We start from the raw sequence: 27,244 nt of genomic DNA on the forward strand, positions 1-27,244 counted from the left end.
TATTTAAAGTCACGCGACACACTTGGATCGACCCCACAAGTCGAGCTTCTAATGAATTAATGTTTTACCTTCTCAGTTTAGTGATTTATTTTGAAAGGGGAGATAAATGTGTGTCTGAGCAGGTTTCGGAGACAAATGTGCTTAAATAACCCGCCAGGTGACGTCAGAGGAGCCAGCTGTCTTTAGTGTCGTCGTAAACGTGGCTTCATTAGACAGCGCGCGCGACAGCAACCCAAACACGGAACAAAGGTGTGACTCGGGGTGATCAGGTGCGCTGATCCAAGACTCCCCCCTTTAGGCCCTGAAGTCACTCTTTGAAAAGTTGGGTGGGGACCTGGCTTTGCAAAATCACTGCGTTTATTAATTTTATAATTCAGGTTTTGTTTTGTTTTTCTGGAGAGGGCGGGGTCGACCGATGTAAATTCTGCTCTCCGTCTCTTAGTGTACCTACTTGCATTATGTATTTGTAAATATGACAACGACAGATCTCTAATTGTGAATAAAGCAAAGTTTTATCACAGGAGTCACCGTGGAGCAGTTTGTGTGCCTGCTGATCTTTGTTAGTCTGCAGGCGGGTTTGTTACCCGGCGGGACCGTGTGGGTTACTGGTTAACCTGCGATCACAGCGCAGTTAGGCAGGTGTGTGTGACAGCTGATTGGCCAAGAAGCTCAACGGAGTGTGCGTACCTCTGATTGGATACGGGCCACACCGGGACAGCGGGCGTCGGGCACGGTAAGAGGAAAACATGGCATCCGCTGGACGCATGACCGGCGGCTCTCGGTCATTTTGGGAGTGATCTCTATATTCTGCCACAAACATTATGCCAGTGATTATAATTAGTAATGATGGGTATATTCAGTACAGTACAGAGGTAATAACTTACATTAGGACATGTCCGAACATATTGGTAATGGAAGCATCATAATATCCTCATGGTAATAATTAAATATCCTATATATATAGAACTTCTTTTAAAAAGTTTCTTAAGGTACATTTTTCAGTTGGTTTGATATTTAAAAAAACATTTAAAGGACTTTGCGCGTTTGTGTTTCAAGAACAGACTCCTCGGTGGGCCCATGTCCTCTATTTCCTTCCTTCCTTCATCATCATCATCATGTTTTCGGAGGAACTTCAGCTCAAATGATCGGTTGCTCACAGCATGTAAGATCAAACTGATTTAAAAGCATAAATGTAAAACCAAAAACATAATTTTTAAGTAAATGGAAAGAGAGACACCTGCTGTTACCAAACTACAGGTCACCTTTTGTTTGAGCTTTTTTATGGGGCGCCGTTTGTAAAGTGAAACATGCTGAAATTAACGGCAACATTTTTCCACATTTAGCTCAAAACCTTACAAAAACATGTTGGTTTTTTTTCGAGTAATTGTTTTTTACAACATTTAGTAAAATATTTGTAACTTTTCATCAAATGTTAAATCTAAATCTAAATGTTAAATCTAAATCTAAATGTTAAATCTAAATCTAAATGTTAAATCTAAATCTAAATGTTAAATCTAAATGTTATAGTTAAATCTAAATGTTAAATCTAAATCTAAATGTTAAATCTAAATGTTAAATCTAAATGTTAAATCTAAATGTTATAGTTAAATCTAAATGTTATAGTTAAATCTAAATGCTAAATGTTAAATGTTAAATCTAAATGTTTAGGCTAATATGCAAATTTATTGTACTGATCAACGGAAATACCAAAATAAAAGCTTCCCGAAAACCTCTGGTGCAAAATTGTGTCTGTTCTCCTCACTTCTCCCCGCCATGTGCTGCTTCACTTCTTGCCTACGAGCGTGCTGCAGCGATTGTGAAGTGGAGACTGCAGCTGCTAAGAGTGCACTACTGCTGAACCTTTGGATGGCCGACAAAACGGATCTTCCGATGTTTTCAGCTAAATCGCCGGACGTGCTTTCTCATGGTCGGGTTATGGCTGAATTCCAGTGGAATGACGGTCCCGCCATAATAGACGTTCCAGCCATGTGTTCCAGCCCTAAACCTAACCTTATCTAACTATAACCTTATTCCTAACCTTTACTAGCAGTTAAATGACGTAAAATAGTGTTTTCCAAATCGATCTTTAGAAAATGAACGAACGTGTAGATTGAGTCCAAACGGTTCTCATGTGCTCTCCTTTTTCCGATGCCGTAATTTAGGAACGTGTTGGGTACCCGAAAGCATAAAATGTTGACAATTTGTCACCTAGCGAAAATTATTACGCTTTGGGAGTGAGAACGTGTCTGACCACTACCGGCACACTTTTGCGCCGGAGGTTTTCGGAAACTTTTATTTTGGTATTTCCGCTGATCCGTGCAATAAATTTGCATGTTAGCCTAAACATTTAGATTTAACATTTAGCATTTAGATTTAACATTTAGATTTAAATATAATATTTATATTTAACATTTAAAATTCTGTTTTAAATATGAAAAGTTACAAATATTTTACTAAATGTTGTAAAAAATGACTTGTTTTGAGCTAAATGTGGAAAAATGTTGCCGTTAATTTCAGCATGTTTCACTTTACAAACGGCGCCCCATACTTTTTAAGCTGTGCTTAAAAGTCACTTTATTATCGGTTATATCACTTCGAAGCATTTATGACTCCGATGATAAAAACAACTTTAGGTTTCCTTCCTGCTATAGCGGCTTTCTCTCCTGTTAAATACGGATATAAATGTCGGTTTACATAAATACATCTTAAGAATTTCCCCCCAAAAAAACATTCATCGGTGTGAAGTTTAAAATCAGTCCCTTTCAAAACGTCCTGTGAGCCAGTTTAGTAAAAGGTGGTGACTCAGGTAATGTTATATATGGGACTAATAAATCATTAGAAACACGATTTTTCATAAGCAGTTTTATATTTAAAGTGCTCAAATAAATGTATTTGCCAAACTACTGAACTAAACTGATGTTGTTGAGTTATCTCTGACTGTGGTCTTGGTATTTTTGGTATTTTTTTCCACTTGAATCTGAAAACATGATGAGGTCAGCTCTAGTCAGATTCCTTCCATGCCTCCCCTTTTCCTTCTGTGCTTCCTGAGTCTCCTCCTTAGCTTTAAAGAAATATCAGGCCTGTGCAAAAACACAAAACATATGGAAAAGTGTTCGCTGCAGGTTGCCAAATATCAAACGCACCCAGAACAGAGCAAATGGAGCTGCATATCTCAGTGGATGCTGGGGCCTGGACTTCCAGGCTGTGCACAATGTGGATCCCCTCCATCACAGACCTCTCTTTGTTCAAGGCAAGAAAGGAAATACCCGAGAGGTTTCAACACCTCTGGCAAAATCAGAAATTTCATCTGAGCTGTCTCTTTCACAGAAACTGGTTCTCATAATAGGTGCCGGGGTATTGTTCTCTTCGATCTTCCACATGGGCACAAAACAGGCTGGCTCAGCCGCACAGGGACGATCACCTGATCTTGACTGCACCGTCACAGGAAGCTGTAGTTCACTCTTGGTTCACTGAGCCACCCTTTTACCAGGTGGAGCTTGATTCTGTGCTTTTGGCTCATTCAGAAAGTTTCTAATAGGAAAATCTCTTGTGATGCCACAACACAGGTGTACACTGACACTGCCAAAGGTGCTGGGTTCAAATGTCTTGACTGTCTTTCTGTGTGGCATCAATTGGTGATAATAAATTGACACTAGGTGTGTATGTGAAATCTGAAATCTCTAATTGTTAGGTTTGTGATGAGCTGGCAGCCTGTCCAAGGCTTGCTCAGCTTGCTGCCCTGTGTTTGATGCTGTGGATGAGTCGGGTCAGCCTCTGAATTCTCACCACCTTCAAATAAAATAGTAGTTCAGTAAATTTAACTTCTAAGTTTAACACACTTGTATAAAAACACCAATGCACCACAGTTTGCGCTGGATGCTATCTCGGAGCATCTACGCCACCAGAGAAAGGTTCAAGGTTCAACTTGAATGCACACAGAAATTAACGCTTTCACATTCAGGCTCATTTCTTCTGTCTGTCGTGTAAGACTCCATGATATTGAGCTCAGGTCCCCACCATCTACTGCAGGGACTCCTTATTCTGGGATAACCAGGTGCGCCTGACCAATAGTGAACTTTTCTCACAGCTGTATCTCAGTTTACCTCACAAGCTCACTCATATTACCAAAACTATGGCCACACAATGAGTTATGTGGGTTTGTTCAGTGTTTTGTGGCAGCTGAGTAATAACTTTTCCTTTTCCGTTCTTAATCTAAAGTTTTGTTGCCATCATAACTTTGCTGATGTGGCTTTGTGTTCTCTTTGGCTCTGAAACCAGTCAGCCAGCTCGCCGGCATCAGTGCCAGCGTTTTCCATTTTCACTCTGAGCTGTATAATAATATTTATTATAATAGCAGAGCCGCCCAGTGTGTACACCACCTCTCTGGGACAGCTGGGGTGGGGCTCCAGCCACCTTTACAAAGATTCACCTGTGCTGTGTTTGACAGTGGGAGGTTCTGTCATTGGAGACAAAGTTACTCAGTGTAACTTTGATGGTGATGGGGGTGTGTACTTCTCTGCACCTCCGGAAGTCCACTATCAACTCCTTTGTCTTTGCGACGTTGAGGGTGGGATGGTTGTCTTGACACCAGTGGGTCAGGGCGCTGACCTCCTCCCTGTAAGCCGTCTCATCACCGTTGGTGATAAGACCCACCACTGTAGTGTCGTCCGCAAACTTCACAATGATGTTGGAGCTGTTAGTGGCTGTGCAGTCGTAGGTGTAGAGTGAGTACAGCAGAGGGCTCAGTACACACCCCTGTGGAGCACCAGTGTTCAGTGTGATGGGGGATGAGGTGATGCTGCCCAGTCTGACCACCTGGCGTCTGTCAGACAGGAAGCTAAGGATCCAGCTGCAGAGGGAGCTGCTCAGTCCTAGATCCTGCAGTTTCCTGTCCAGCTTCGAGGGAACGATGTATTTCTAATAGAGTGATGAAAACACATTCGTTTTGTCACTGTTGCGGCTACTCCAACCAATGGCCGCGGCAGGCTAAACATGAGGACACCTGATGACGCGCAACAATTAACGCACAAACACTTCTGTATCATTTGCTTCTTTATTTCCACATGCAACTGTCCAAACTATAAATCAGCACATGGGATCAACCGTCAAACAAACGCACAGACTGCACAAGCAAATAACTGCAACTTACAAATAAATGCACCAGCTACTATGTCAAAACTCCAAACTGGTCTATGGCAGCAATTAGTGCATAAATATACAAACACCATCAAGTTACAGTCAAATATATCAAATCATTCAAATTGTGCTCAAGTTGCGGTATGTTGCGACATGTTGCGGTCAACAGAAAGTTTTGCCTCGTGCTCACCCTACCTTCTGCTCATCACATCAGGTGCTGTGTACAAGTGAGTGCAACCACATTTATTATCTACCACACCCATGAGACACGCCCAACACCCATACACCAATATAGTGAGTCCATTTAAACCAACCCACTTCAGACGGGAACCACTCATATGGCTCCTACAGTCACATTTAGATTACTGTTCGACAACTTGGTCAAATAACTGGAATAAATTCGTATAAGTTGCAAATTTCTCGTTTAGTTCTACACTTTCCTTTTAGTACAAGTGTTGGCCAAACCAGCCTTGTGTTCATTTCTCTGAGTGTAAAAGGGAAATGATTCCACAGTTAGTTTTATTAGAAAAATCATCCTAGCAAAAGCGCCAAAAATTCTTTACAGCAAACTGTTGTTTTTTTGTGACATCAATATACTCCACGCGTCAGTCGACAGACGGGCAGCTTTTTTTGTTACCTGCCTTTGAACTAACCCAGTGCAGAGGAGAGCACAGTATAGAGCAATGATGGTGCATGGAATTCACTTCCACAGTTTTTGGTATTAAGAATGAACACAACTTGTAAAAAAAATTGCAACAGTATATATTTACACAGGAATAATCCTTAGAATTGGTTATTTGCTGTTAGGTTTTCGACATTTTATGTGATGAGCATGTCGGTCCCTGGGATGGAGTTAATCATTTAAAAAAGGAAATGAGATACTCTGAATCCTATAGATGCTTATTTGTAACAATTAATGTCTGTTTCATGTTGAGCTGTTGGTTTTAATTGTGTTGTTTTGTTGTTTCCGAGCCTGTTTTGTCTTTCATATGTTTTATGTATGAAAAAAGCTTTTTTGTTAAAAAGTTCGTCAGAGCCCTGGAACAGTAGCTCCTGCTATAGCATGAGCTAATGGGGATCCTAATAAACTTAAACTGAACCTCCATAACCCTGAACTGGATAAGCTGTGAAGAAAATGAACAAGTGGATGGATGTGGGTTATTATACCGAGCTGTTCTTGGAGGTTGTGGGTTTTCCAATAGCTGCATTTTGTTTTATCCTGCCCTATATATAATAGGTTTATATACTATATTCCCACATGGGATCACAAATCCATCCACAGTCAGTATATGAAGGCAGTTATATCAGCTGGAGCTGTGGCCTTGTGTCAAATGATTGATTTGAAAGAAAAATTGGCTTGAAATGAAATTGACTTTTTTGTTTGGTTTGTGCCACTTTGGTGTTTATGGACAGTAAGGTGTTTAGGTAAAAGGATTGCTTTGTGGTTTTCCCAAAGGTTGATTCTGTTCACCTGGACGTAGCGTTTTCAGTGGGAGAAACGTTTGGTGACCTCTTCGGTCTTAGTCGAGACTGAGTGAGAGTTTCTGAGCTGTTTTTTAGTAAGTAAGTAAAAAGTAAGTAAAATGTATTTATTAAGCGCTTTTCACAGACAAACAGTCACAAAGCGCTGTACACAAATATTAAAATAAATACAATCAATAGACATTATATACAATGTAAAATATCAAATGTAAATAATGTAAACAATATAAAATATGTAGATCAACAAAAGGCTTGTTTGAACAGAAAGGTTTTTAACTGCTTTTTAAAAGAATCCACAGAGTCAAGCAAACGTAATTGTGGCGTAAACTGTTCCACAGCTTTGGTGCAACAGACAGAAAGGCTCCGCCCCCTTTTGTCTTCAGTCTGTACGGGAACCAACAGACTCTGAGTCTGAGCGGAGACGACGAGCAGCAATGTATTTTATAAGAAGCTTGGATAAATAATCTGGGGCCGTTTAGTGCTCTGTATGTTAAAACAAGATTTTTAAAGCAAATTCTAAACTCTATTGGGAGCCAATGTAAAGAATATAAGACCTGAGTAATGTGAACACGCTTGGTAGGACGAGTTAGTATTTTGTATCGCCTGAAGGCGAGAGAGAGATGATTTATCCAAGCTAGTAAACAGGGAATTACAGTTCAGCTGAACTGGAAAAACTTCAGTGTCTTGCTGTTTCTAAAGGGACTGTAGTAATACTGGCAGCAAAGTGGAGCTTTTGTTTATGGATCAGTGGGTCTAACAGACAAGGTGTCTAATGGTGTTGGGGTCATACTGGTCCAGAGTGTCCCATCTTGCAGATGAGTCCCTCTGTGACTGACACCCAGTGGTTATCTGTGTTTTAAAGTCTTTAATGGACGCTGTCGAGAAAGAAAATATCAACCAGAAAAATACGTCTGATTTCAGGACACACACACACACACACACACACACACACACACTCTCTCTCTCTCTCTGCTTTTACAGAGTAATTATTTAGTGTCTGTGGCTGAAGCTCAGACTGGGACAGGGGTCCCTTGGACTGCTTTGAGGATGCGAGTACTTGTCAGAAGCAAACTCTTGATATGTTTGTATTTTGGGGAATGAGGTCTTTTTCTTGTTCTCAACATGTGAACATTCCCTACAGTAACAGGTGTGTGCAGGTCTGGCTCCCTGCAGGACTGCTTTGCTTAAACAGACTGGGATGTGTTGGGTTCAAACTCTACAAAACAGTCAGACGTGCTACCTCACACACAGAAAAACACAATTACTGTACAGGGACTAAATAACCTCTGATATGATGGCAGGTTTACATATATGTTGGATTTATGCTGATTTCTCTCAGATTTTCTCTCAGATTTTCTCTCAGATTTGATGAATCTCGCTGATATATGAGTATATTTAGACATAATTTACTGATTGAGATTTAAAAGTAAAATCTGTACAGATAAAGCCAGGTAAGCCAGGCTACCATCAAGCTTATGAATATGTAATGCAATGCCTTACTGGAGGAGTTTAGGCTGCTGAATTCTATAATTATATTTCATTCATTCATTTCATTTATTTATTCATTTTCAGGCACAACAAATACCTATATTGAACATAAAATACACAAAACAAAAAACAAAACTTGCCTGAAAAAGGAGTGGGACGAGTGGGACGATATTAAAATGTAGCTGCGTGACTGAGGATTAAAGTTACAGCTCTATTTACAAATGAAGCAGCCGATTGCAGCTACATGTCGTGGAGGATTTGGACGTGACTTGTGCTGTGCGGCACTAGAAGGGGAAATGTTTAAAAAAGACTGCAATGAAGAGTTTTTATTCCTGATTTAAAAGGAATGAAGTAAAACATTCCTCTCCACGTCTCCATTGTACTCTTAGCTGACCTGGCACTAGCAGTGTTTGTGGCACCGATCCAAGGAGGTGAACCTCTTGAACTTCACTCTTTTTGTGCACGTAAACACGAAAGGTGACACCTTCCCGACTATTACAGTTTGCACCGCTTTGATCTTGTACGCTCTAGGAAACGAATAACCAAAAATCGATTGGTTGTGAGATGAAGTGAAGTAAAAACTGCACGAGACAAAGCGTGATGTGATCTTATTCTTTTAAAAGCAAGTGTTTGCCCCCCCCTCCCCCAGAAGAAACAGGACATTTTGAATTATGCCATGAATCACAAAGCATTACACTAACATGAATCATGTCTATCACAGTGTTTTTCCCGGAGTGAAATACCAAAGGTTTATTTACAAGAACTCCTTCTTTAATCCTTGTTTATTAAGGTTCGTTGAGGATAACAGTGTAACAGAGCAGCATTAAAGTAAAAATACAGGGAATAAATGAGCAGTATTTGTTTATATGGCACTATCATCTCTATACTACTATCACTATTTTACTCTATCAGCTCGACTTATTAAAAACACCAGTTTTTTTCTCCATTTATTAATTTTATCAAACGGTATTAGAACTGCTGTGAAGTATCAGTGTTATTTAATATGAGTGTTTATGTGACAGTACACTGAACACATGTGTTGGCCCCCAACTGTAAACTTTTATTCTAATTTTATATCTGACTTACTGTATAAACCTGTAAAAACTCCTCCAGCCAAATGAATGAATAAATACATAATTAAAGAGCACGTGCCAAAAATACAGCTTTTATTGAAAACAAATCCTAGCAAAAGTTTTAATTTGTATTTTTTCCCCTCTCGGTGTTATTTTCTAACTAGTGTAAACTTTTTACGGTCCCTCTTAAGCATCTACGCTGAAGCCGGTTTGTTGATGAGCTTTAAGAACTATATCGTCTAGCGGAAGACTATGCCTGCTTCCGTTTTTTTGAGCCCTTTTGTTGCTAAATGTTATTACTATGTGTCTGCTGCGAAAACATTGCTTTCTAATAATGCGTGCGTCTGGTGTGTCGCCGTGCTAAGGCAGAAAGCGCGACCTCTTGCGGTTGAAAGGCGGCGGTGTAGCGCGGCGGGCCTCATCATCGCGGCGGACCAGCGGGACAAAGCACTTGTTCAGAGACCGCTCACTGCGCCTCTGTGCCGGGGACAGACGGCTGCTACAGACGGAGAAACCACTCCAGCGCTGCTTTCAGATAGAGGTTTACTTTAAACGGAGAAACGCATTTTTCTACGGGCGCTTTAGTTTCCCAAACAGCTTCACACTTTTAAAGGAAGGAGAGTTTTGACAGGAAATAAGGGCGGCCACTGGTCAAGTTTCTATCCCCCCCCCCTTCGGCGACCTCAGGTAAGATAACCGTGAGGTGGATAGAGGTAATGCAGACTGTGACTTTTTTGCCTCTAAGAAGTGAGGTAACTTTCTTTAATGTCTCATAAAGTTGTTCATACTTGCCGCTGTTACAGCGAGTGTCGGGTTTACATTCGTTACTTCGACAGGTGGGCTAACGACCCCCGAGTCCTGCTAGCTAGCTTACGCTCGGTACATAAATCTGTTTAAAACTACCAGAATCCCTCTTGTTCGAAAGAGCGCAAAACCCCGCCTGTATTGATATCACGACGAGTATTTAGTTTGACGTAAAATAAATCACGGTTAAATCCAAAGTACTTGAAGCATGTAATCAGTTAGACCGCTGTGTTACCTCAGTGATGTATGTACCCAGGTTAGCGCTTATGAATATAAATACATGTGTGTGTGAAGTTGTGCTTTGGCCATGCAAAATACTGCACACCTTACAGCGCCTTGATCTTATCATCCTTCATATTTAAAGCAGAGCTACTCTAATGGCTGATCCGACTCTTAATGCAACCTTTATTAAGACCGTGTAAGCGTTGTAGACACCGGGGGTCTGTTGCTTACCTCCTGCTTCAGTTTGCCTACTTTTTCCTCAATCAGCTGGTTATTCTGTAAAGTCATTGTTGGAGGTCCGTGTGCCTGTCTTTGTGTCTCGGTCTGGCACGGGGAGGGTTTTAAAACCACCAGGTGAAACGCGTCCCTCAAGCTTTTTTCGTGTTAGAGCATTAAAAGAAAGCTGTGATTATTCCCCACAGATTTTATGGTGCAGCTTTGTCAGTGGGTGTTTTTGAGCAGGAAGTCTTGGCTGACTCCCGTGTGAGTGTGCCAGTGGGTCGCAGCCTACATCGGGCAGGGGTCTAATAGTTTTTGACAGATGTACGGCATGTGACTGTATAACTGGAATTCCTTCATGAGCGACGGATGATAGAGACTCTGTGTTGTAGTGGTGCTCAGACTGTGGCTGGTGGGCGTCTGACGTGACCTGTGACTTCGGTCCAAGCACTGCGCTCTCTGCCCAGCCTCAAAACGAGCCAGGCAACCCAGTGTTAGACAAACACGTACTGATACTGCTGTCGGTGTTGTACTACTCCTGCTACAGTAGTTACACTGTATCCAGGCCAGTACTGGGAGAAAAGGTCCCCAATAAGTGATCCCCATGTTTTTGTGGGCTATAACAATCATTGTGCTGCAGCTACAAACATCTTTCTTGTTCATGTACAAGCTCTCAATCTGAAGTAGTAATAGTAGTAGTAGTTTTATTATTTATTTAAAACAGAGTATTTTAAGTGTGTAGTGGCTTGTTGGCTGATTTCTTCCTGAGATGACCTGAGGTGCTCAGCTTTTGCTTGTGCAATCAAGTGGAAATTTTAGGGAGAAGCAATTAAATGTGAGGTAGAAGTCACGCAGTCAGAGCTGAGTGGTGTGGACATACAGAAATTATTTTACTGCTACAATATAACCTGCATTATTACCATTGCATTAATAATATCCTACAGCACTGATATTGCATTAAAGATGTTTATTAAAGCTATTGCCACCATATTAACCTTTTTATTACATATAATTATTTTATACACATTGCATGTTTGTGCTCATTCAGAGTTGATGCTCAGTCTATTAAAGAAGGTTTTAAGCTTTGTGAAGCGCTGTGTCTTCACAATCTATTGTGTAGGTGACTTGGAGCACAGAAGGATAAACAGCGTACACGCTTACAAACACATATAATCCTGTCAGGCCAAAGGCCCCAAATTCATTTAGCTTCTAACTGCATTTCAGTTTGCTTGGTAACAGATGACAGAAGACCAGTCAAGAAAGGACAAGCCCTCTAGACCATCTAGGCTTTAAATTTATTGCCATGTATGGAAGGTGTTATAGGAAGAGGAACTTCGGTGTCTGTTTTAGCCATCTAACATGTACCATTTACTGTAATCAATGTATTTGATCTGTAATCGACGTGAGAAGGGGCGTTAACCCCGATGTTATAAAAGCATTTTCAAGTGCATTCTTAGGAGGAGACGTGTGCTGATGTGATGCTGCAGACTTCTTCTCCTGTGTTCATTCAAACTCATTGTTTGATTGCATCTTCTGGGCCTCTGTTGGTTTGTTTCATTGCTCAACATTTATTGAGTTGGGGACAGTGGGCTGCTGTAAAAAGCTAAATTACCGATATAAACAAACGCAGTAGCAGGAACTAAACGAGCACCCAGCTGAGAATAAAGGACATGCTCATCCACCTGTACCCCCCTCTTTCTGTTTTTCTGTTTTCTGCCTCCGTCCGTGCAGGAGCAGCACAGAGGAGCCCTTGTTTGATCGTCCCCGGACACTGCCCCAATTTCTTTCTCTCTCTCTCTCTAACTTTGGTTTCATAGCAACACTGCTCCCGTGACGGGCAGCCTTGACTTCTTGCCCTCCTGCTCCTGAAACAAAGACAAGAAGTTATGGAGGGCAGGAGAGAAGCGGGGGAGAGAGTTAAGAGACAGGGCAATTGTATGGGGGTTGAAGGACACGGAGGACCGAGGGAGGGTATAATGGGAAGGTGTCTGAGATGGAGGCTCTGAGGCGAGACCTCTTCTTCCATTGTGTTCACCCGAGTCCCATAAAAGAGAGCAAGAGTTATGACACTGTGGGCAGTGCCAGGGACTGTGTCTCTCTCTGTGTGTCTAAACTTCTGAATGACTCGGCATCTTAGGCTTTTCCTTCTTTCTTTTTTTTAAATTACCAATAACCCCCCCGAAACATCTCAGCACAGAAACTGAGTAAGAAAAATGTCAAACATGCTCTTCCACCGGCTCTGTACGTGTGTCTACATGCTGTTTTAAATGAAACTTGAGATCCGGTTACACTTTATTTGTTGAATGACAATGCTAACTAATGAGTTGCAGGTGTAACGCTTTGTTATACTCGTATTTACACCACACACAGAGAGAGCACAGTTTTCAGTAACATAAAGGTAACGGAGGCCTCGAGGTCTTCTGCAGGAAAGCTGTTTACGTGCCTTTCAGTGAAACGTGTTGGCCTCCCACTCCCTGTACAGCTCGGCGTTAGAAGAATGGGGATTGTTATGTCGTAAACTGCGGCCTTGCAAATCTCTGTGTAGCAGAAAAATGTTTAGCTGGATACTGAGATGTGAAATATTCAAATTGTGGACATCGTGAGGCTAGAGACACTTCCACAGCCTGTAAAGAGGCAGAAAGGAAAGTATTGTTGTTTGGATGCTCTCCCTGTCCTGGTACTGACGTCTCCGTACTGATTCTGACTCGGCTGCTTCACAGACCTCATAACTGCGGCTATTCCTCTCATTTTTTTCTCTGTGTGTCTTTTTCTATGTGATCTGTCCAAGACGTGATTTTCTCAGCCAAACAGGAGAAAACTGGATAAACAAAGCTTAGTTGTGCCATCATAAAACGCACTCCCTTGTAAATGGTAAAACATTTACACTGTCCTCGTTTGCTAGTCACACCTAGTTTTCCCGTATCTGCTCATGTAGCGTTGCTCATATCAGTTCAGCTGAAACGCAGCTCAGGACGGCTCCTCCCGCCTGTGCGCCGTACATGTTGATCTCTCGGTTGCTGACGGACTTTTTGTGTGTTTCTCTTTACACTTTCAGACGTCTTTGAGCGATGTTTGACAAACAGCATTACGAGAGTCCGCCGGTCTACAGTCCCCCTTTCACCCCTCCACCCAACAATGGCTTTGGGCCTGCGGCGAGCTTCCATGGCCCTCAGAGCGACTACAACGTGTACCCACCTCCACCAGGATCCTACTACATGGAGGACAAGCCGCAGCACTTCTACAAATGGCTGTCACCTCCTGGGATCGTCAAAGCCATGATGGTCACAGTCATAGTGCTGTGTTTGGCGATATTCGCCTGTGTGGCTTCCACGCTCATGTGGGATATCCAGTACGGGTACGGCTCGGGAATGGGTTACTACGGTTCTGGGATGGGCTACGGCAGCGGCTACATTGGAGGCAGCTACGGCTCGGGCTACGGTGGTTACGGCGGATACGGAAACTACTACGGCTCCGGCTCCTACATTTCTCCTTACTCGGCCAAAGCTGCTATGATTGCCATGGCAGCCATTAACTTCGTAGGAGCACTGGCCTTCTTCATTGCCAGCTTCTCTAAAACCAACGCAGTCCGCAGCAGAAAGTACTTCCTGGCTGTCTTGATATCCAGCGTTTTGATGGCTGCCCTGCAGGTAAAACTGCTTTTAATTTCCCATGTGCTCTTTTTTTATTAACACACACAGAGAGGAGTGCAAGTACTTTGGTGAATGATCTTCTGAAAGCATAATATTCATGTGAAAATTATGTTTCTCAACACTTTATTTGTCTCCTCAGTGTTTGCCAGGTTGTGCTATCATAACACTGTAAAATATGGGAGTGGCAAATAATCAGTAAAGCAAAGAAGTCTCGACAAATTCAAACTAGACAAGGTACAAAACTAAATAAAAACACCTTTGCTGGACAGTTTTAAAGCTGTAAATATATTTTTACTAATTTTCTGGAGATAATAGAAGAGAACCTTCATCTGATGGAGCCAACTCTGACTCTGTGCTTCTGCATCACTGAGGAGACTGAAACACAGGAGCCCTGTACTTTAAATAAGTCAATTATTTACAAAAGCTAGCATAACACGGTGAATAATGTACCTGAGCACTCAAAGTGCTTTACACAGCATGCCTCATTCACACAGGTGCTTTCTGTGTAGCGTTCACACACATTTACACTCCGATGGATGCAGAGAGCAACTTGAGGTCAGTATCAAGGATATTTGGCATGCAGACTGCAGCAGCCAGGGATCAAACCACCAACCTTCCAGTTATTCGATGACCCGATCTGCCTCCTGAGCTACAGCCACCCCAACGTGACCCGAGCTCCCTCATAAACCTCCCATTTAGGACAAAACCTTTTGTAGTCGTTCTCATCAGCTGTTTGACAAAAATCCCCAACTCCCCTGCCGAAAGAGCTCAACTTTATCATCATGCAGCTAAAATAATTTTAGCTCAAGACATATACTTAAACTGTTGTTGCACAGACAGTAAAGCTTAAAGGGAAATTAATTTACAGTCATCACTGAATCTCTCTCACACACACACACACACACACACACACACACACACACACACACACACACACACACACACACCATGTTTTCATATCTTTGTGGGGACATGTCATTAACACAATGCTTTCCCCTGACCCTGACCCTGACCCTGAGCCTGACCCTGAGCCTGAGCCTAACCTAACTGTAACCCTGACTCGAAAACCACATTTTGAGCCTCAAAAATGTCTTCAGACTCGTGGGGATTTTGGTCCCCACAAAAATATGAATAGAGGGAAACACAAACAGATTGTTTAGCTTCTGAGTTTAAGTTTGTAATATTGGGCCTGTAGACGGTGTCGTTGTCCACTGCAAACAGCTGATAGTCGTTGTGGTACCGAGCTCAGTGATGTAATGATATAATAAGTCACATGCACAGATACGTACATGGACAGCAAGCATGTCTGTGAGAGCTCTGCTCTTTCAGGTTAATTCAGGTGGATAGTAAACTGGAACTCCATTAGGATAATAAAGTGTATTTTTAACATAATCATATCATCATCAGTATTTTCCTGCAAGCTTCCCATCTCACACCTACGCCGACAGTCAAAACTGGGAACGCCTTTCTTTGTTATGAATAGTATTTAAATTTGGATGTTTTCTAAAACCCGAAATACCAGAAACATAATTTGAAGCCGAATACTTCTACTCTTCGCTCTGTTGGACCGCTGCATACAGATGTTAATCCAGCACACCATTACGTTTATTGAGCTCAGTGTACAGAGCACGACTCTGGAGCCAGTGTGAAAAGAGAGAGTCTGACTTTCTGTGCTGACCTGGAAGCTTTCACTGTGATGATTCATTCATTTACTGTTAACATAAATGTTTGTTTTTTAAAAATGATTCCACTTGATTTGACTATTAAATACATACTTATGAAAGCCAGAGAGCCAGTGAACATTTGTTAGTCCAACGTGGAAGGTGTCTGTCTCCTCCTTGTACTGTGGCCTTTGGACTCACAATGTGTTCTCCACACATGTGATAAGATTGCTGCTGACTGTTTGCCATCATGTAATCTGATGCTGCTGCCTCTGAAACGCCTCTTTCACTAATCAGCCCTCAGATGTCACATGTGTCTTTACTCTTACACTAAATATGTCGGTGCACTGTTTCTGTGTCTTTCAGGGCATCATAAACATCGTCTACATCGTGGGGGTAAACCCCATGGCCCAGAGCTCCTCCAGTATGATGTACAATCCAATGCTCATGATGTGCCAGAATCTTTACCAGACCAGTTACTCGCAGATGGGAGGAGTGGGAGGCTTCCCCATGTACAACCAGTACCTGTACCATTACTGCTTTGTGGACCCACAGGAGGTCTGTAGCTATATTAAATGAAGGATTTGTTTCCAGGATTATTTAATGATGACGCTGCCCGATGAACCTGTTTATTCTGAAATGGTAAAAAGTCTGCGAGAGGTTTTCTTGATTGATTTGTTTTTTGATTATTTCTGTGTTTATCAGCCGTTTATTAAAAGTGAAAATGGTAACGACTTCAGTTGTTTTCTGTTATCTGCTTGTTAAAACCTGTTCAAACTGTGGTGTAAGTGAGATTTCCTTCTCACATTAGTTCTGTGCAGCACTGTGACTCGTAATGTTGCCACACATTTGTACTTTTTGTACCGGGATAAACCAACTTTATCTCGGCGCTTATCTCTTTCGTGATGTACTCAGACTCATATTCTTGTCGTTACCAGGGAATTGCAATGGCATGTGGATTCCTGGTTGTCATCGCCTTGAGTGTTGCTGCTTTCTTCGCTCAGAGGACAAGAGGGAAGATCTGGCGCTATGGCAAACCGAATATTTACTGGGAAGAGCCTCTTGTTGGTGGGAAGGCCTCAGAGGGCAGAGATGTAGAGGACTGGGTAAGAGACAACAGGATGGCGGACACAGTTTAATAAGGTTTAAATGGAGGATTTAAAAAACTAAATCACATTTCCTTCCTGCATTCCTGCATTTCCTTTGCCCCAAACTAGCCTAGAGTCTATGCATGCAGAGCTTGGAGTCAAGTGAGCAGGATCACGCAGAGTTTAAATCCAGCCTCAGGTGGAGCACAGTAATCACGACAGATTTGATAAGATGATGAAATGCTCAACCACAGCGGGGTTTGTTTTGTGTCTTTTGCATAAACGATTAAGCCGACTTGCTTTACCTCTCTGTCACAAATAATGTGATTTGTTGCTAAATGGCAGCGAAGTAGGTGAGCAGGCAGCTGCCAGTGAGGTAATCTTCTTGTGTAGATAGTCATCAGTGATAATGACAGGTAGGCGATTGTGGTGACCTGTAAATAGCCAAGCAGAGACTTGCACATACCCTATTTTAGTCTGTTGATTACCCCTGCTGTTTGTAACATATAACTTGCGTCGAGAGACAGTTGATTGGTGTTGATCGCCAGTTTACTTCTCTCATATGCTTTTATTGCCTGGCTTTATGAGTTCACAGTCCGAGAGGAGTTTCATGTGTGATGTTGTGAAAGGTTCAGCAGGGAAACAGTAACGCTAACGCTAACGTTTCCTCTGACCGAGTCACTTTGTTCAGGGTCAGGATGATAGCAATCGGTGATTGTTTGCAAATGGCCTACAACCTGGTTTCAGTCTGAATAATCATTAACCACCCGAGGAGATGGTAAGCAGGCAGGTGGTTTGCCTCTGTGTTTTTCTAAAAGTCAACAGCCTTTCAGTCATGTAGGACCAGGAACTGAAATGTGGGAGCGCTGTGTAAGAGATTTAATTATAGTTCGTAACCAGCCGTAACAGGATAGTCTGATGAATTAAGGATGCAGAGAAACGTGCACTTTTATCTAAGAAATGTTTTCAGTCACGTAATGTACTGCAGGTTTCCGGCACAGCACCTCATCACACTAATGGTCTTTATTTCCTGTTCCCATCTAGTGTTTGTTCAAACATCATCCACTCGAATGTCAGAAACGCAGATAAATATACAAACATGGCACATAGCAGATACGTGCCAGCTACAAAAGAAAGAAACCCAGATTAATTATGATTAAACAGGGCACAGTGGTTCACACTGTTGCCTCATAGCGAGAAGGTCCTGGGTTCAATTCCACCATCAGGCCTTTCTGTGTGGCGTTTGCATGTTCTCCGCTGCATCCTCCCTCTCGCCCTAAGACAGCCGACGCAGGCCGCACAACCAAAACTAAGACTGCTACATTCTCGCCTAATATCATTTGATTACACCGGTGTGTCGAAGGACGCTGGGAGTCACAGTGTAGCTCTTGCAAAGATACCTGAAGTTCCACCAAACAGACGTGTTGTACTGGTGAATGATATAGAGCCGTTTGTTGTTGAGAGAGCTCGTCCTTCCCGAGAGTGTAACATAGCACGCAGAGGTGTACAGGCAGGGCGGAGTGAATGAGAAGAGCCCACAGTGACTAGCACTGCTGCCTAATAATGGAGCACAGTGAAGTCATCAAGCTCGTTGCAGGAGCAGTAATGAAGTCTCTTCACTAGAACAAATTTCTCCGAGAAGTCAAAACACCAAAGTATATTTTTAGTCACAGAAGAGTTTGTACAGTCAGAAAGATGAATCTTAGAGGATTTAATGATCAGTGGGAGCAGATAATTATACGTTTACAACATATATGATCTGTAGTCTGTGCGTCAAACTTCCTGCATGAAGACTGCGCTCTACATGAAGCACATCGGCCAGCGTGTGCCAGTGGCTTTCTCCTGTCCTTACGTTCCTTATATTACTATCATTATGATGATCACAGCCAGTCACATTCACACTGCAGGCTTTTTTTATTACTTTGTTGACACACTACCTGCGTCGCTGCCACAGAATGAGTCATCGGCCTCGTTTGGCTCCTTTAAGCACCAGGCGAGTGACAGTCTAAGGCTGTGGTCGGTCTGAGATTGGACCCGTCTCTGTTGTTGAGCTCAGGGAGGCCTGGCTCGCTCTGATGACCTCACACACAAGCTGCATTCAGCTGGCCCGAGGTGGTGCGCTGCATTGTGTGTGCTGCATGAGGTCATCAGAGTCGGTTCCTGCAGGGCTGTCTGCAGCATCCTGAGCTGCTTCACAGTTAGAAAATGTTCTGTCAGGACATTAAGCAGCGTGAACTCAACATTATAATGAGAAAATATTGGTGAGTTGGAGAGCAAAGAATCGGTTACTCTTCCACATTTTCACCTCGTGTCTGAGTAGTTAAATCTCTGATTAGTCACTGCTCTAACAAGTTTCTGTAAAGACCATCATCTCTACTTAATTACCTCAAATAAAAGGTTTATAAAGTTATGCAAGCCGACCTTTCCCGGCTGACACAGACACATCTCCTGATTTTCTGCTTTTAAGCCTTAAGAGTCTCCATCAAGACTCTGTTTCTTTGTCTATGCCCCCTAATTCCTTCCTTTGTTGACATGCACTTATGCCTCATTTATACTGCTGCTCCATGGGTCAGCGCCTCCTCATCAACATCCAACATTGCCTGCGAGCCATTTTTTTAATCTTCCTGTCAATCTTTGCCTCCTGGCTTTGCTTCAGCAGGCCCAGCACTCTCAGACATTCTTACTGTGCTTGCGCTCACAGCCGCTGTGCTTCTCACTGAGAGGACATTGTTGAGATTCTTCCAACAGGATTCTCCTGCAGCTGCACGAAGCCCTTCTCGCCCCCACCCAAGCGCTCCACCCAGTGTGATTATTGTTTTTTAGGGGCAAGGCTGATGTTTAGCTCTCAGGAATTTAGCGATGTACCACCTAGAGAGCGGAAAACCTGGTCGATGTTATCACAGGAGTAGAGCTGTGTACGGTGGTTGGTTAGTAAACCCTCGGTGCGAGGTAGTAGAGATAGTAGAGCGCGTTTCAAGGCCTTTGTTCGCAGGTCTAATCATTGATACACTTAGTGGCTTAAACACTGACCGACCCTGAGGCCTTCACTGTGAGGAAAGCCGTCATGCTGTCACCTGACCTCACAGGAAGGACTTGGAAATACAGGGAAACGTTTCGACTCCTTTTGTTTAACGACAGACAGGAAGGGCAGATCCGTTCCAGGTGTCCGTGAAGACGTGAGAGAGTAGAAAGAAGTGAAGCATTGCTGTGTATGTCATTCACTGCTGTAGGTTTTAAGGATCAGAAACAGGCGTCAGTAAAACAAACAGTATTTTATTGCAGTCTGAAAGAATTGGTTTATTTTTGGTTAGGCTTAGTTTTGATTTATAATTCACCTCCTGTAGCTCTCCTTTGTTTTTGCTCTCCTGAGCTTTTCGTGCACTGCGAGCCGAGCTGCTCAGTGTGGAGTTGGATTGCAAAGTGCAATTTTATGCCTGACTGCTCACTCAGACTTAAAGTACTAATTACTAAACTTTTTCCTTCATCTCGTTCTCTGTGTCTTTAAAAGCCATCATTGAAGCCAACGCTTTCCTTTATCACTTTCTACTTTAGTATATTTCACTGCTTCAAAGCTTTTGCTAAGTAGAACTAGTAAATATTACGAATGGCACAAAACAAATTCCCAGTAGATGGTTTTGGTGCATCCGATGTGTCAGAGGAGAAACGAGGCCGTGTGCTGGTCTGGTCTTTGAGTGCGTCAGCTGTTTGTTTGCATCTGCTGAACCTGCTCTCTCTGCTTTTTCCGTCCTGCTGAAGGTGAACAATGTGGAGGAAAGCCGGAGTGTTCAGGATGCCCCGACCCTGCTGGTGTCAGAGAAGGGAGGCGGGCCGCTTAACGCCTCAGTTAACAGCGTCGTCTCCTACCCCCCACCCAAGGTGGAGAGCAGCTCCTACAATGACGATGCGTACGACAACAATGAGTAGGTGGTTCACTTTTCTTTGAATACTTATCTCAACACCGTGAGCTTGCAGATATTTGTCTGGCGTGTATAGTATATACTCTGTATTATTATTATTGTAGATTGTTATTCTTTTCACACAGTCCCAGAACCACAGAACTGTTTCGTGCTTCCTGATTTGTGTCACTTCAGTCAGCTGTGTGAGATCACTAATAAGAACACACACTTTACCCTGAGCTCAGGACTTATCATTGAACATATTTATTGTATCAGAGGAAGAGAAAAGAAATAGATTGTTACAAAATATCTTTGCCACAGATTCTTTGGCTCAATGATGCAGAATTAATCTGTTTATATTTTCCTCTTCACATACATATATATGTGTATATATATATGTATGTGCATGTGTATATATATGTATGTGTATATATATATGACTGTGCTGTTAACAGCACAAAATACACACACTTTACGCTGAGTCGATGTGGTTCAAAGTGCAGATTTTCCTCACAAGGCAAACAGAACCTGTGTTTGATAAGCAGCAGAGATGCAGTGTGCACAGTTGTTTTTTAGGAGCTTGTAATATCTGTGCCATTGGATTTGGATTCCTCCACAAATCCCCACAAACCCATAAAATTGAATGTGTCTCTCGTTCTCATTATTAAAGAGCTGTAGCTGCTTCCTGGTCACTGAGAGCCTCCATATGGCACAGAGTCAGATTGTAGATATGAGCAGCAATAATCATAAATGGGTTAGTAAAGGTCTACTTTTGCCTTCCTCCATATGGCGTCTGCCCGGGGCATTTAGGAGCACTCTTTTATTATTGTGATTATAATGTCGTTAGAGCTTTTTAATCTTTGGTTAAATATTTTTAAAATGTTCGACTACACCTTTCTGCACTGTGAAAACTAAAAAAGCTAAAGGAAGCTGAGGGAAAAGGAAACAGGGTGGCAGCACACGCGATCGTCTTTTTTGCAGTAACTCTGGGTCATATTGCACGATGAACAGTCTGCTTTTTTAAATCTTAGCCTCATAATGCAAAGTTCCCTCCCCAAATCTCTTTTACATGTAATTCCAGTCTAGCTGCATAATGTAAGAAAGTAGTATTGATCATTAAATCAGAGATCAACATGGAAAAACTCTGCTGACGTTATCGATTGGTTTTGTCAGTTTCGTGTGCTCCTATCTGCGGCGTCAAGCACGTTATGGTTTAAACGCTGCTGATCTTTTCCATGTGTGGGATGATGTTTGCCATTACTGTTTCCCAAACTGATGAAAAACACAAATGCAAAAATCTCCTTGGTGAAAAACAAAAAGCTCCGAGCTCTAAGCTCTTCTAAACTTATAATCATTACCCCCTCGGGGGGGTAAGCCCGTGAAAGAAGAAGCCGCGTTCTCATGTCTTTTTTCTGCAGGTACTCTGAACGGACAAACAGCCGACCATTGGTCACAGCACACCTCACTCAACAGAGCCATGATGTGGACATTTTCTTCCACAGCGGGGGGACCAGCTCGAGCCCCTCAGAAGAGACGGGCGGAGGCCGCAAACCCTCCGCAAACAGGGGCAAGAGGCGCAGACGTAACCCAGAACTGGACGAGTCTCAGTATGACACGGAGTACACCACGGGAGGAGAGACGGGCAATGAACTGGATGCAGAAGAATTGGAGAGGTGAGAAATAATCTTCCACTTTATCTGTGAGCTGCTCACTCACAGTCTGGATTAGAGAAGAAAATGTCATTAGGCAAAAAACTCAGGATGGGGATTGCAGCCGAATGCTGTCGTGCCCTCGGGACCTGACCTATATTCTCTGACACGACTTAATTCCTAAGCTCAGAAGACCATGCACAGTACCTTCATTTAGGGAAAGTGCAGGGAGAACATCTCTTGATTTGAAACATGTACGTTTAAAATGGTAAAGTTACAGACACTCAAAGGACAAGAGGCCACGGCGTTTCCCTCGCTCTGTCCAGGAGAGCAGTTAATCCTCTAAAGCATGCCGCCTCACATGAGCTGTACTCGGCCATAATTAGAGAAGTGGGACAAAGGTACAAGGTCCATTATAGAGACAGGAAATTTACACTGTGCATGGTTACATTTATTCACACTTTCAGTATCCCAGAGGGAGACATTTAAAGTTGAACTCGCCACAGCTGAACTTTCAGTGTTTCTGTGCTGAAGGAATATCAGTCATTCTTTTATGCTGGCTTTGATCACTTGGCCTGGACGCTGAGCAGCAGCTCACCTTTTGCATGAAAGAAAGGGCGTGAGCGCTTTACACCTTTAATGGCCTTAGGGCTGCCACAAACGATTATTTTGATAGTCAACTAGTCACCGATTATTTTTTGCGATTACTCGATTAATCAGATCATCATCCACTGGACATAAAATGTACAGCTTATTGCACCAGCAGCATCTGCTCTTATATAACTATCATTAGCTTACAGCTTTAAGTGTTTAAGGTCTGTGCTAACTAAAAATAAAGACAAGATGATAGTTTATTAAATTTTAATGAAATTTGCAGATTGTTTCGGTGAAGTTTAATAAACTCCTTGCTATCTAAAATATAACAGGACACCGGAGTAAATTCTCCAGCATCTCACACTTCTGATAATCAGCTGTCTGCTTGATGTTTATTCAGCTGTGTAAAAACTATAACTTTAATCTCAGACAAACCGATTTACTCAGGAACAAATAAAACACTGAAAAAAGCCAAACAATAACATTTTTAATTTATCTAAGTGACTCATATATCATGTTTAACCTGAGTAGTGAAAGACAGCGGTGGGTTTGAAAACGATTTGCCGGGAGTCCGGTGTTCTCACGGCTCTAGTGACCTAGCCCCCGGCTAACTATCGAGCTAGTGGGTAACAGACGTCTCCGAAAACGTCGGAGCGCTTTTGAAAATATGCGGTGTCTTGATAAACTGAGCAGATATTTGAGGTTTACACAGCTACATTCTCGCCTGAAAATATGTTAAACGTTTATTTTGTGACCCAGAAAGAATAATAAGAGTAATATTAAAACTAACTAGCTACCGCCATTGTTATAAACTGAGCTGGGCCGCGCTATGAATTCTGGGACACAGCTTCTTCTTCTTCGGGGTTTAACGGCAGCTGGTATCCTTGTACATGCAGTGCTGCCATCTTCTGTTTCAGTCCGTTATTACACTCTTAAATCCTGCTACTGATTCCTGCGTCTTTCAGGATCTTACAAAGCTTCAAACGATGCGTCGACTATTAAATCAGTCGTGGACGATTTTGATAGTCGACTAATCGTGGCAGCCCTAATTGGTCTCCTGATGCTGGCTCTGTTTCAGGATCCAGTTTAAAATGTCAGCACTTGTCTTAATGGTTTGGCGGCACCTTATTAAACTATCACGACACTGAGGTCTGTGAGCCAGCTGCTCTTGGATATTCCTAGATCCAGATTCAGTTCTAGTTGAGCTGGATTTTATTATAGAAAAAGCATTGTTTTACTTAGTTTTATTTAATGATTTTTAGCGTATATTTGCAGTTGATTTAGTGACTGTTATTATGGTGCATATGCTTATAAGCTGGTTGTTTTAAATGTGCTGTAGAAGTAAACGTTTACTTGACTGATGGAGTTGATAACTCTGCATTTTGATTGGTCGAGATTTATTTGCAATGCTGATGTTTGTCTTTCTTTCCTTTGCTGTCTCTCCATCACTCATTCCTCTGCACCACCTGCCTCCCTTCATTCTTTTCCTCCAGCATGTACCCAGAGATAACATCGGATGATCAGCGACACGATTATAAGAGAGAGTTTGACGCCGACCTTCGGGAGTACAAGCGGCTGTGTGCTGAGATGGACGACATTAACGACCAGTTGAATAAGCTCAGCCGGCAGCTGGACACGCTGGACGACACCTCAGCCAAATACCAGGTGAGATGAAACCTCTCCTCAGAAAGTCACGACACGGCTGAGCTGCACGAGCCTGGACACGGAAAGGACACTAAAGCAGGATCATAGAGAAGCTCCCTCTCAGTGGAACTCATTTCACATAATAAATCATCGAATTTCCCAGAGGAACCCACCCGAGGGATTAATAAAGTTCTATCTTATCTTAAATACGATCCTGGATCTGCAAAGACGACAAAACAAACATTTACATTTGTTCTATATTTGACGCATTTATTGTGTTTGTCACTTAAAAAACTGCGATGATAAAGTCCGCCTTGGTACCTACTCGGATCGACTCGCCAAAGTTTTCAGGGTTTTCCATCAGGTCATCGTACCTGCGATCCGAGCAGGTACTAAAATGTGATGTCGTCAGACTGCACGCCACTGATTGGCTGGTCAGTGGCGTTATTTGCAGAGTCACGAGTTGCGTTCCCCGAGCGTGACGAGGAGCCACACAGACTAACCCGGAGTTTATATCGTCGCCTCAACGTTCGTGACGCATACTAATTACGCAGTCGGATGCGTTGCTATAACAACGATCATGCACATTAGCTGGTTTTCAGTTGTAATGGAAAACCAGTCGATCCGAGTAGATACTAATGGAAAAGCGTCTATATTAAGCTCCGAGAGTCACACGCAGGAGCTTTTTCCATCATTGCTCGTTGGCTTTTAGAAGCTGATCGGTCCCCCGCTGTTATAAATATACTAACCTTTCTGAGAATTGTTACAGGGAGTTATGCTAATATCAGAGTTTTCCATTAACTGTCAGTTTTTGTACAGTTCATTTCTCGGATCACAACTCCAACCTGTCTGACTTTGTAGAGTCTCTCGACTTGGCCTTTATCGAGGGTGAAGAGTGACTCAGAGCCACTGTGTTAAAAAAGTCATTGCTTATTAAGCTCTCTGTGCATAAAAGACACAAAATGTGAGCTTTAATGTTTCCTTTGTGTATGACGATCACACCAAACCTTATAACCTCTGTGTTATTCCCCAGATTGTAGCTGAGGAATATAACCAGCTGAAGGACCTGAAGCAGGTGAGGAGACATATCAGGCATTTTTTATTAACTCACCTAAAACAAACATTATTTATTATTATTAAAGACCTTTGACCCAAACCTGTGTGGAGTTTCTGTTTTAACGGGCTTTTCTGTGCTGCGTCTGCAGACGTCCGACTACCAGGCTAAGAAGACAGAGTGCCGCCGGCTGAGACACAAACTGTTCCACATCAAACGCATGGTGAAGGACTATGACAAGAACCACTGAGCACCCACTCTCCCCACAGCACACGATACACTCCAACATGCCACAAAGACTCTGTGACCTGCTGAGACCAAAGTTAAAGGACACACTCACGCTCACACACACACGGGGAACACGCTGCAAGTTTAATGATCTACTGTAAACAAATAATCGCTGATTTTGGGAGAGAATGAGGGGAGGAGCCTCCGGCCTGTGTGGCCTCAGTGCTTGCAGGGTACGGCTACTCCTGAGGATCAAAGGCTGCGGTTGGAGAGAGGCGGTTTGAAGGTCACCTAATAATTAGTCGCCCGAGGTAACGCTTTGCTCGCTTTTCTGCGTTTGCTCTCCGATAGGCGACTTTTCTTTGTTTTTTCCTCCACAGATAAGAGTCGGTGATGTTGTAGGTGAGCAAACACGCAGCCTCTGTGTGGCCGACGAACATTAGCTGAGGGTTTCTCACGTCGGCGTTCGTAACGACCTTAAATGTGGCTGAACTTAACAGCTTTCTTTTACCATTTTTTTGCTTTTGTCGACACTGAGATTTTTATATTTTTTTACAGATGTTGTGACACCAAAACTGGCCAACAGGCTGTGTGTGGCAGTGTTGTATTGTGCGTTCTTTTAACGAGTCGTGCTCTTCGTATATATCAGAACAAATTTACAGTTGGTCTCTAAAACCTGGAGATTCATTCGTGCTTGTACATACTGTAGGCTCATAGTTGTGTGTTTAAACTATGCAAATTAGTCAAATTAACCACAGTGTCTGTATGTTTTCATCACACTCCTGAAAAACCCGCCTCGCTGTTTCTGTCGAAGCTGAACTCATTTGATTCTTTGCCAATGAAAACGAGCTTTAATCCTCAGCGTTTGTGAAAATCTACTGTACACCTTAAATTCATGTAGACTCGCTTGTGATTCGTCTTGCATTTGTATTTTTATGAAGAACATTGTTGTCATTTTAAAAACCATTTGCGAGCCATTTATTTTTGTAAGAATTTATTTTCTTTGACGCTATTATAAAAAGACCATTTTTGTAACTGTGTACCTCCATAAATGATGTTGTCTAAAAAGTATTGAATTTAGTGAATAATAAACATTTCTAATTCTCTATTTGCTCTGGAGTGCATGTGCAGCGAGTTGCCAGCAGGGGGAGCAGGAGCGCTGCTGATGCAGCAGTCAGTGAGACTAATGTGAGCTAATACTGCCCTCTGGTGGTGCGTTTCTGTACTTCCCTGCTTCAGGTTTTAGTCAGATTTTTATTTCTGTTTCAAACTTTTCTCCACTTCTCTGCCGCCTGCTGGAAATCAGCTTCTGGCCCAATTGATCCTAATCCGTTCCTATCATAAAGATTGGCTGTT

General features: G+C 42.6%; 1 protein-coding gene across 2 annotated transcripts; it reads left to right on the plus strand.

Moving 5' to 3' along the window:
• The first annotated feature begins 9,549 nt into the window (after positions 1 to 9,549).
• LOC309692504 (occludin) lies at positions 9,550 to 26,994 on the plus strand. Of its 2 annotated transcripts, none has more exons than XM_082511082.1 (9): positions 9,550 to 9,866; positions 13,480 to 14,071; positions 16,102 to 16,293; positions 16,674 to 16,841; positions 20,580 to 20,743; positions 22,222 to 22,392; positions 24,456 to 24,627; positions 25,640 to 25,681; positions 25,812 to 26,994. In XM_082511082.1, the coding sequence occupies exons 2-9, from the start codon at positions 13,493 to 13,495 to the stop codon at positions 25,908 to 25,910; spliced, it is 1,587 nt and encodes a 528-aa protein (XP_082367208.1). In that variant the 5' UTR covers positions 9,550 to 9,866; positions 13,480 to 13,492; the 3' UTR covers positions 25,911 to 26,994. The 2 variants fall into 2 exon arrangements, with proteins under 2 accessions (XP_082367208.1, XP_082367207.1); XM_082511081.1 differs by having other exon boundaries at positions 9,552 to 9,866; positions 22,138 to 22,392.
• The last annotated feature ends 250 nt before the right edge of the window (positions 26,995 to 27,244 follow it).

Source organism: Aulonocara stuartgranti (genome assembly GCF_965226115.1).
Source record: "Aulonocara stuartgranti genome assembly, chromosome: 17".
NCBI lineage: Eukaryota > Metazoa > Chordata > Actinopteri > Cichliformes > Cichlidae > Aulonocara > Aulonocara stuartgranti.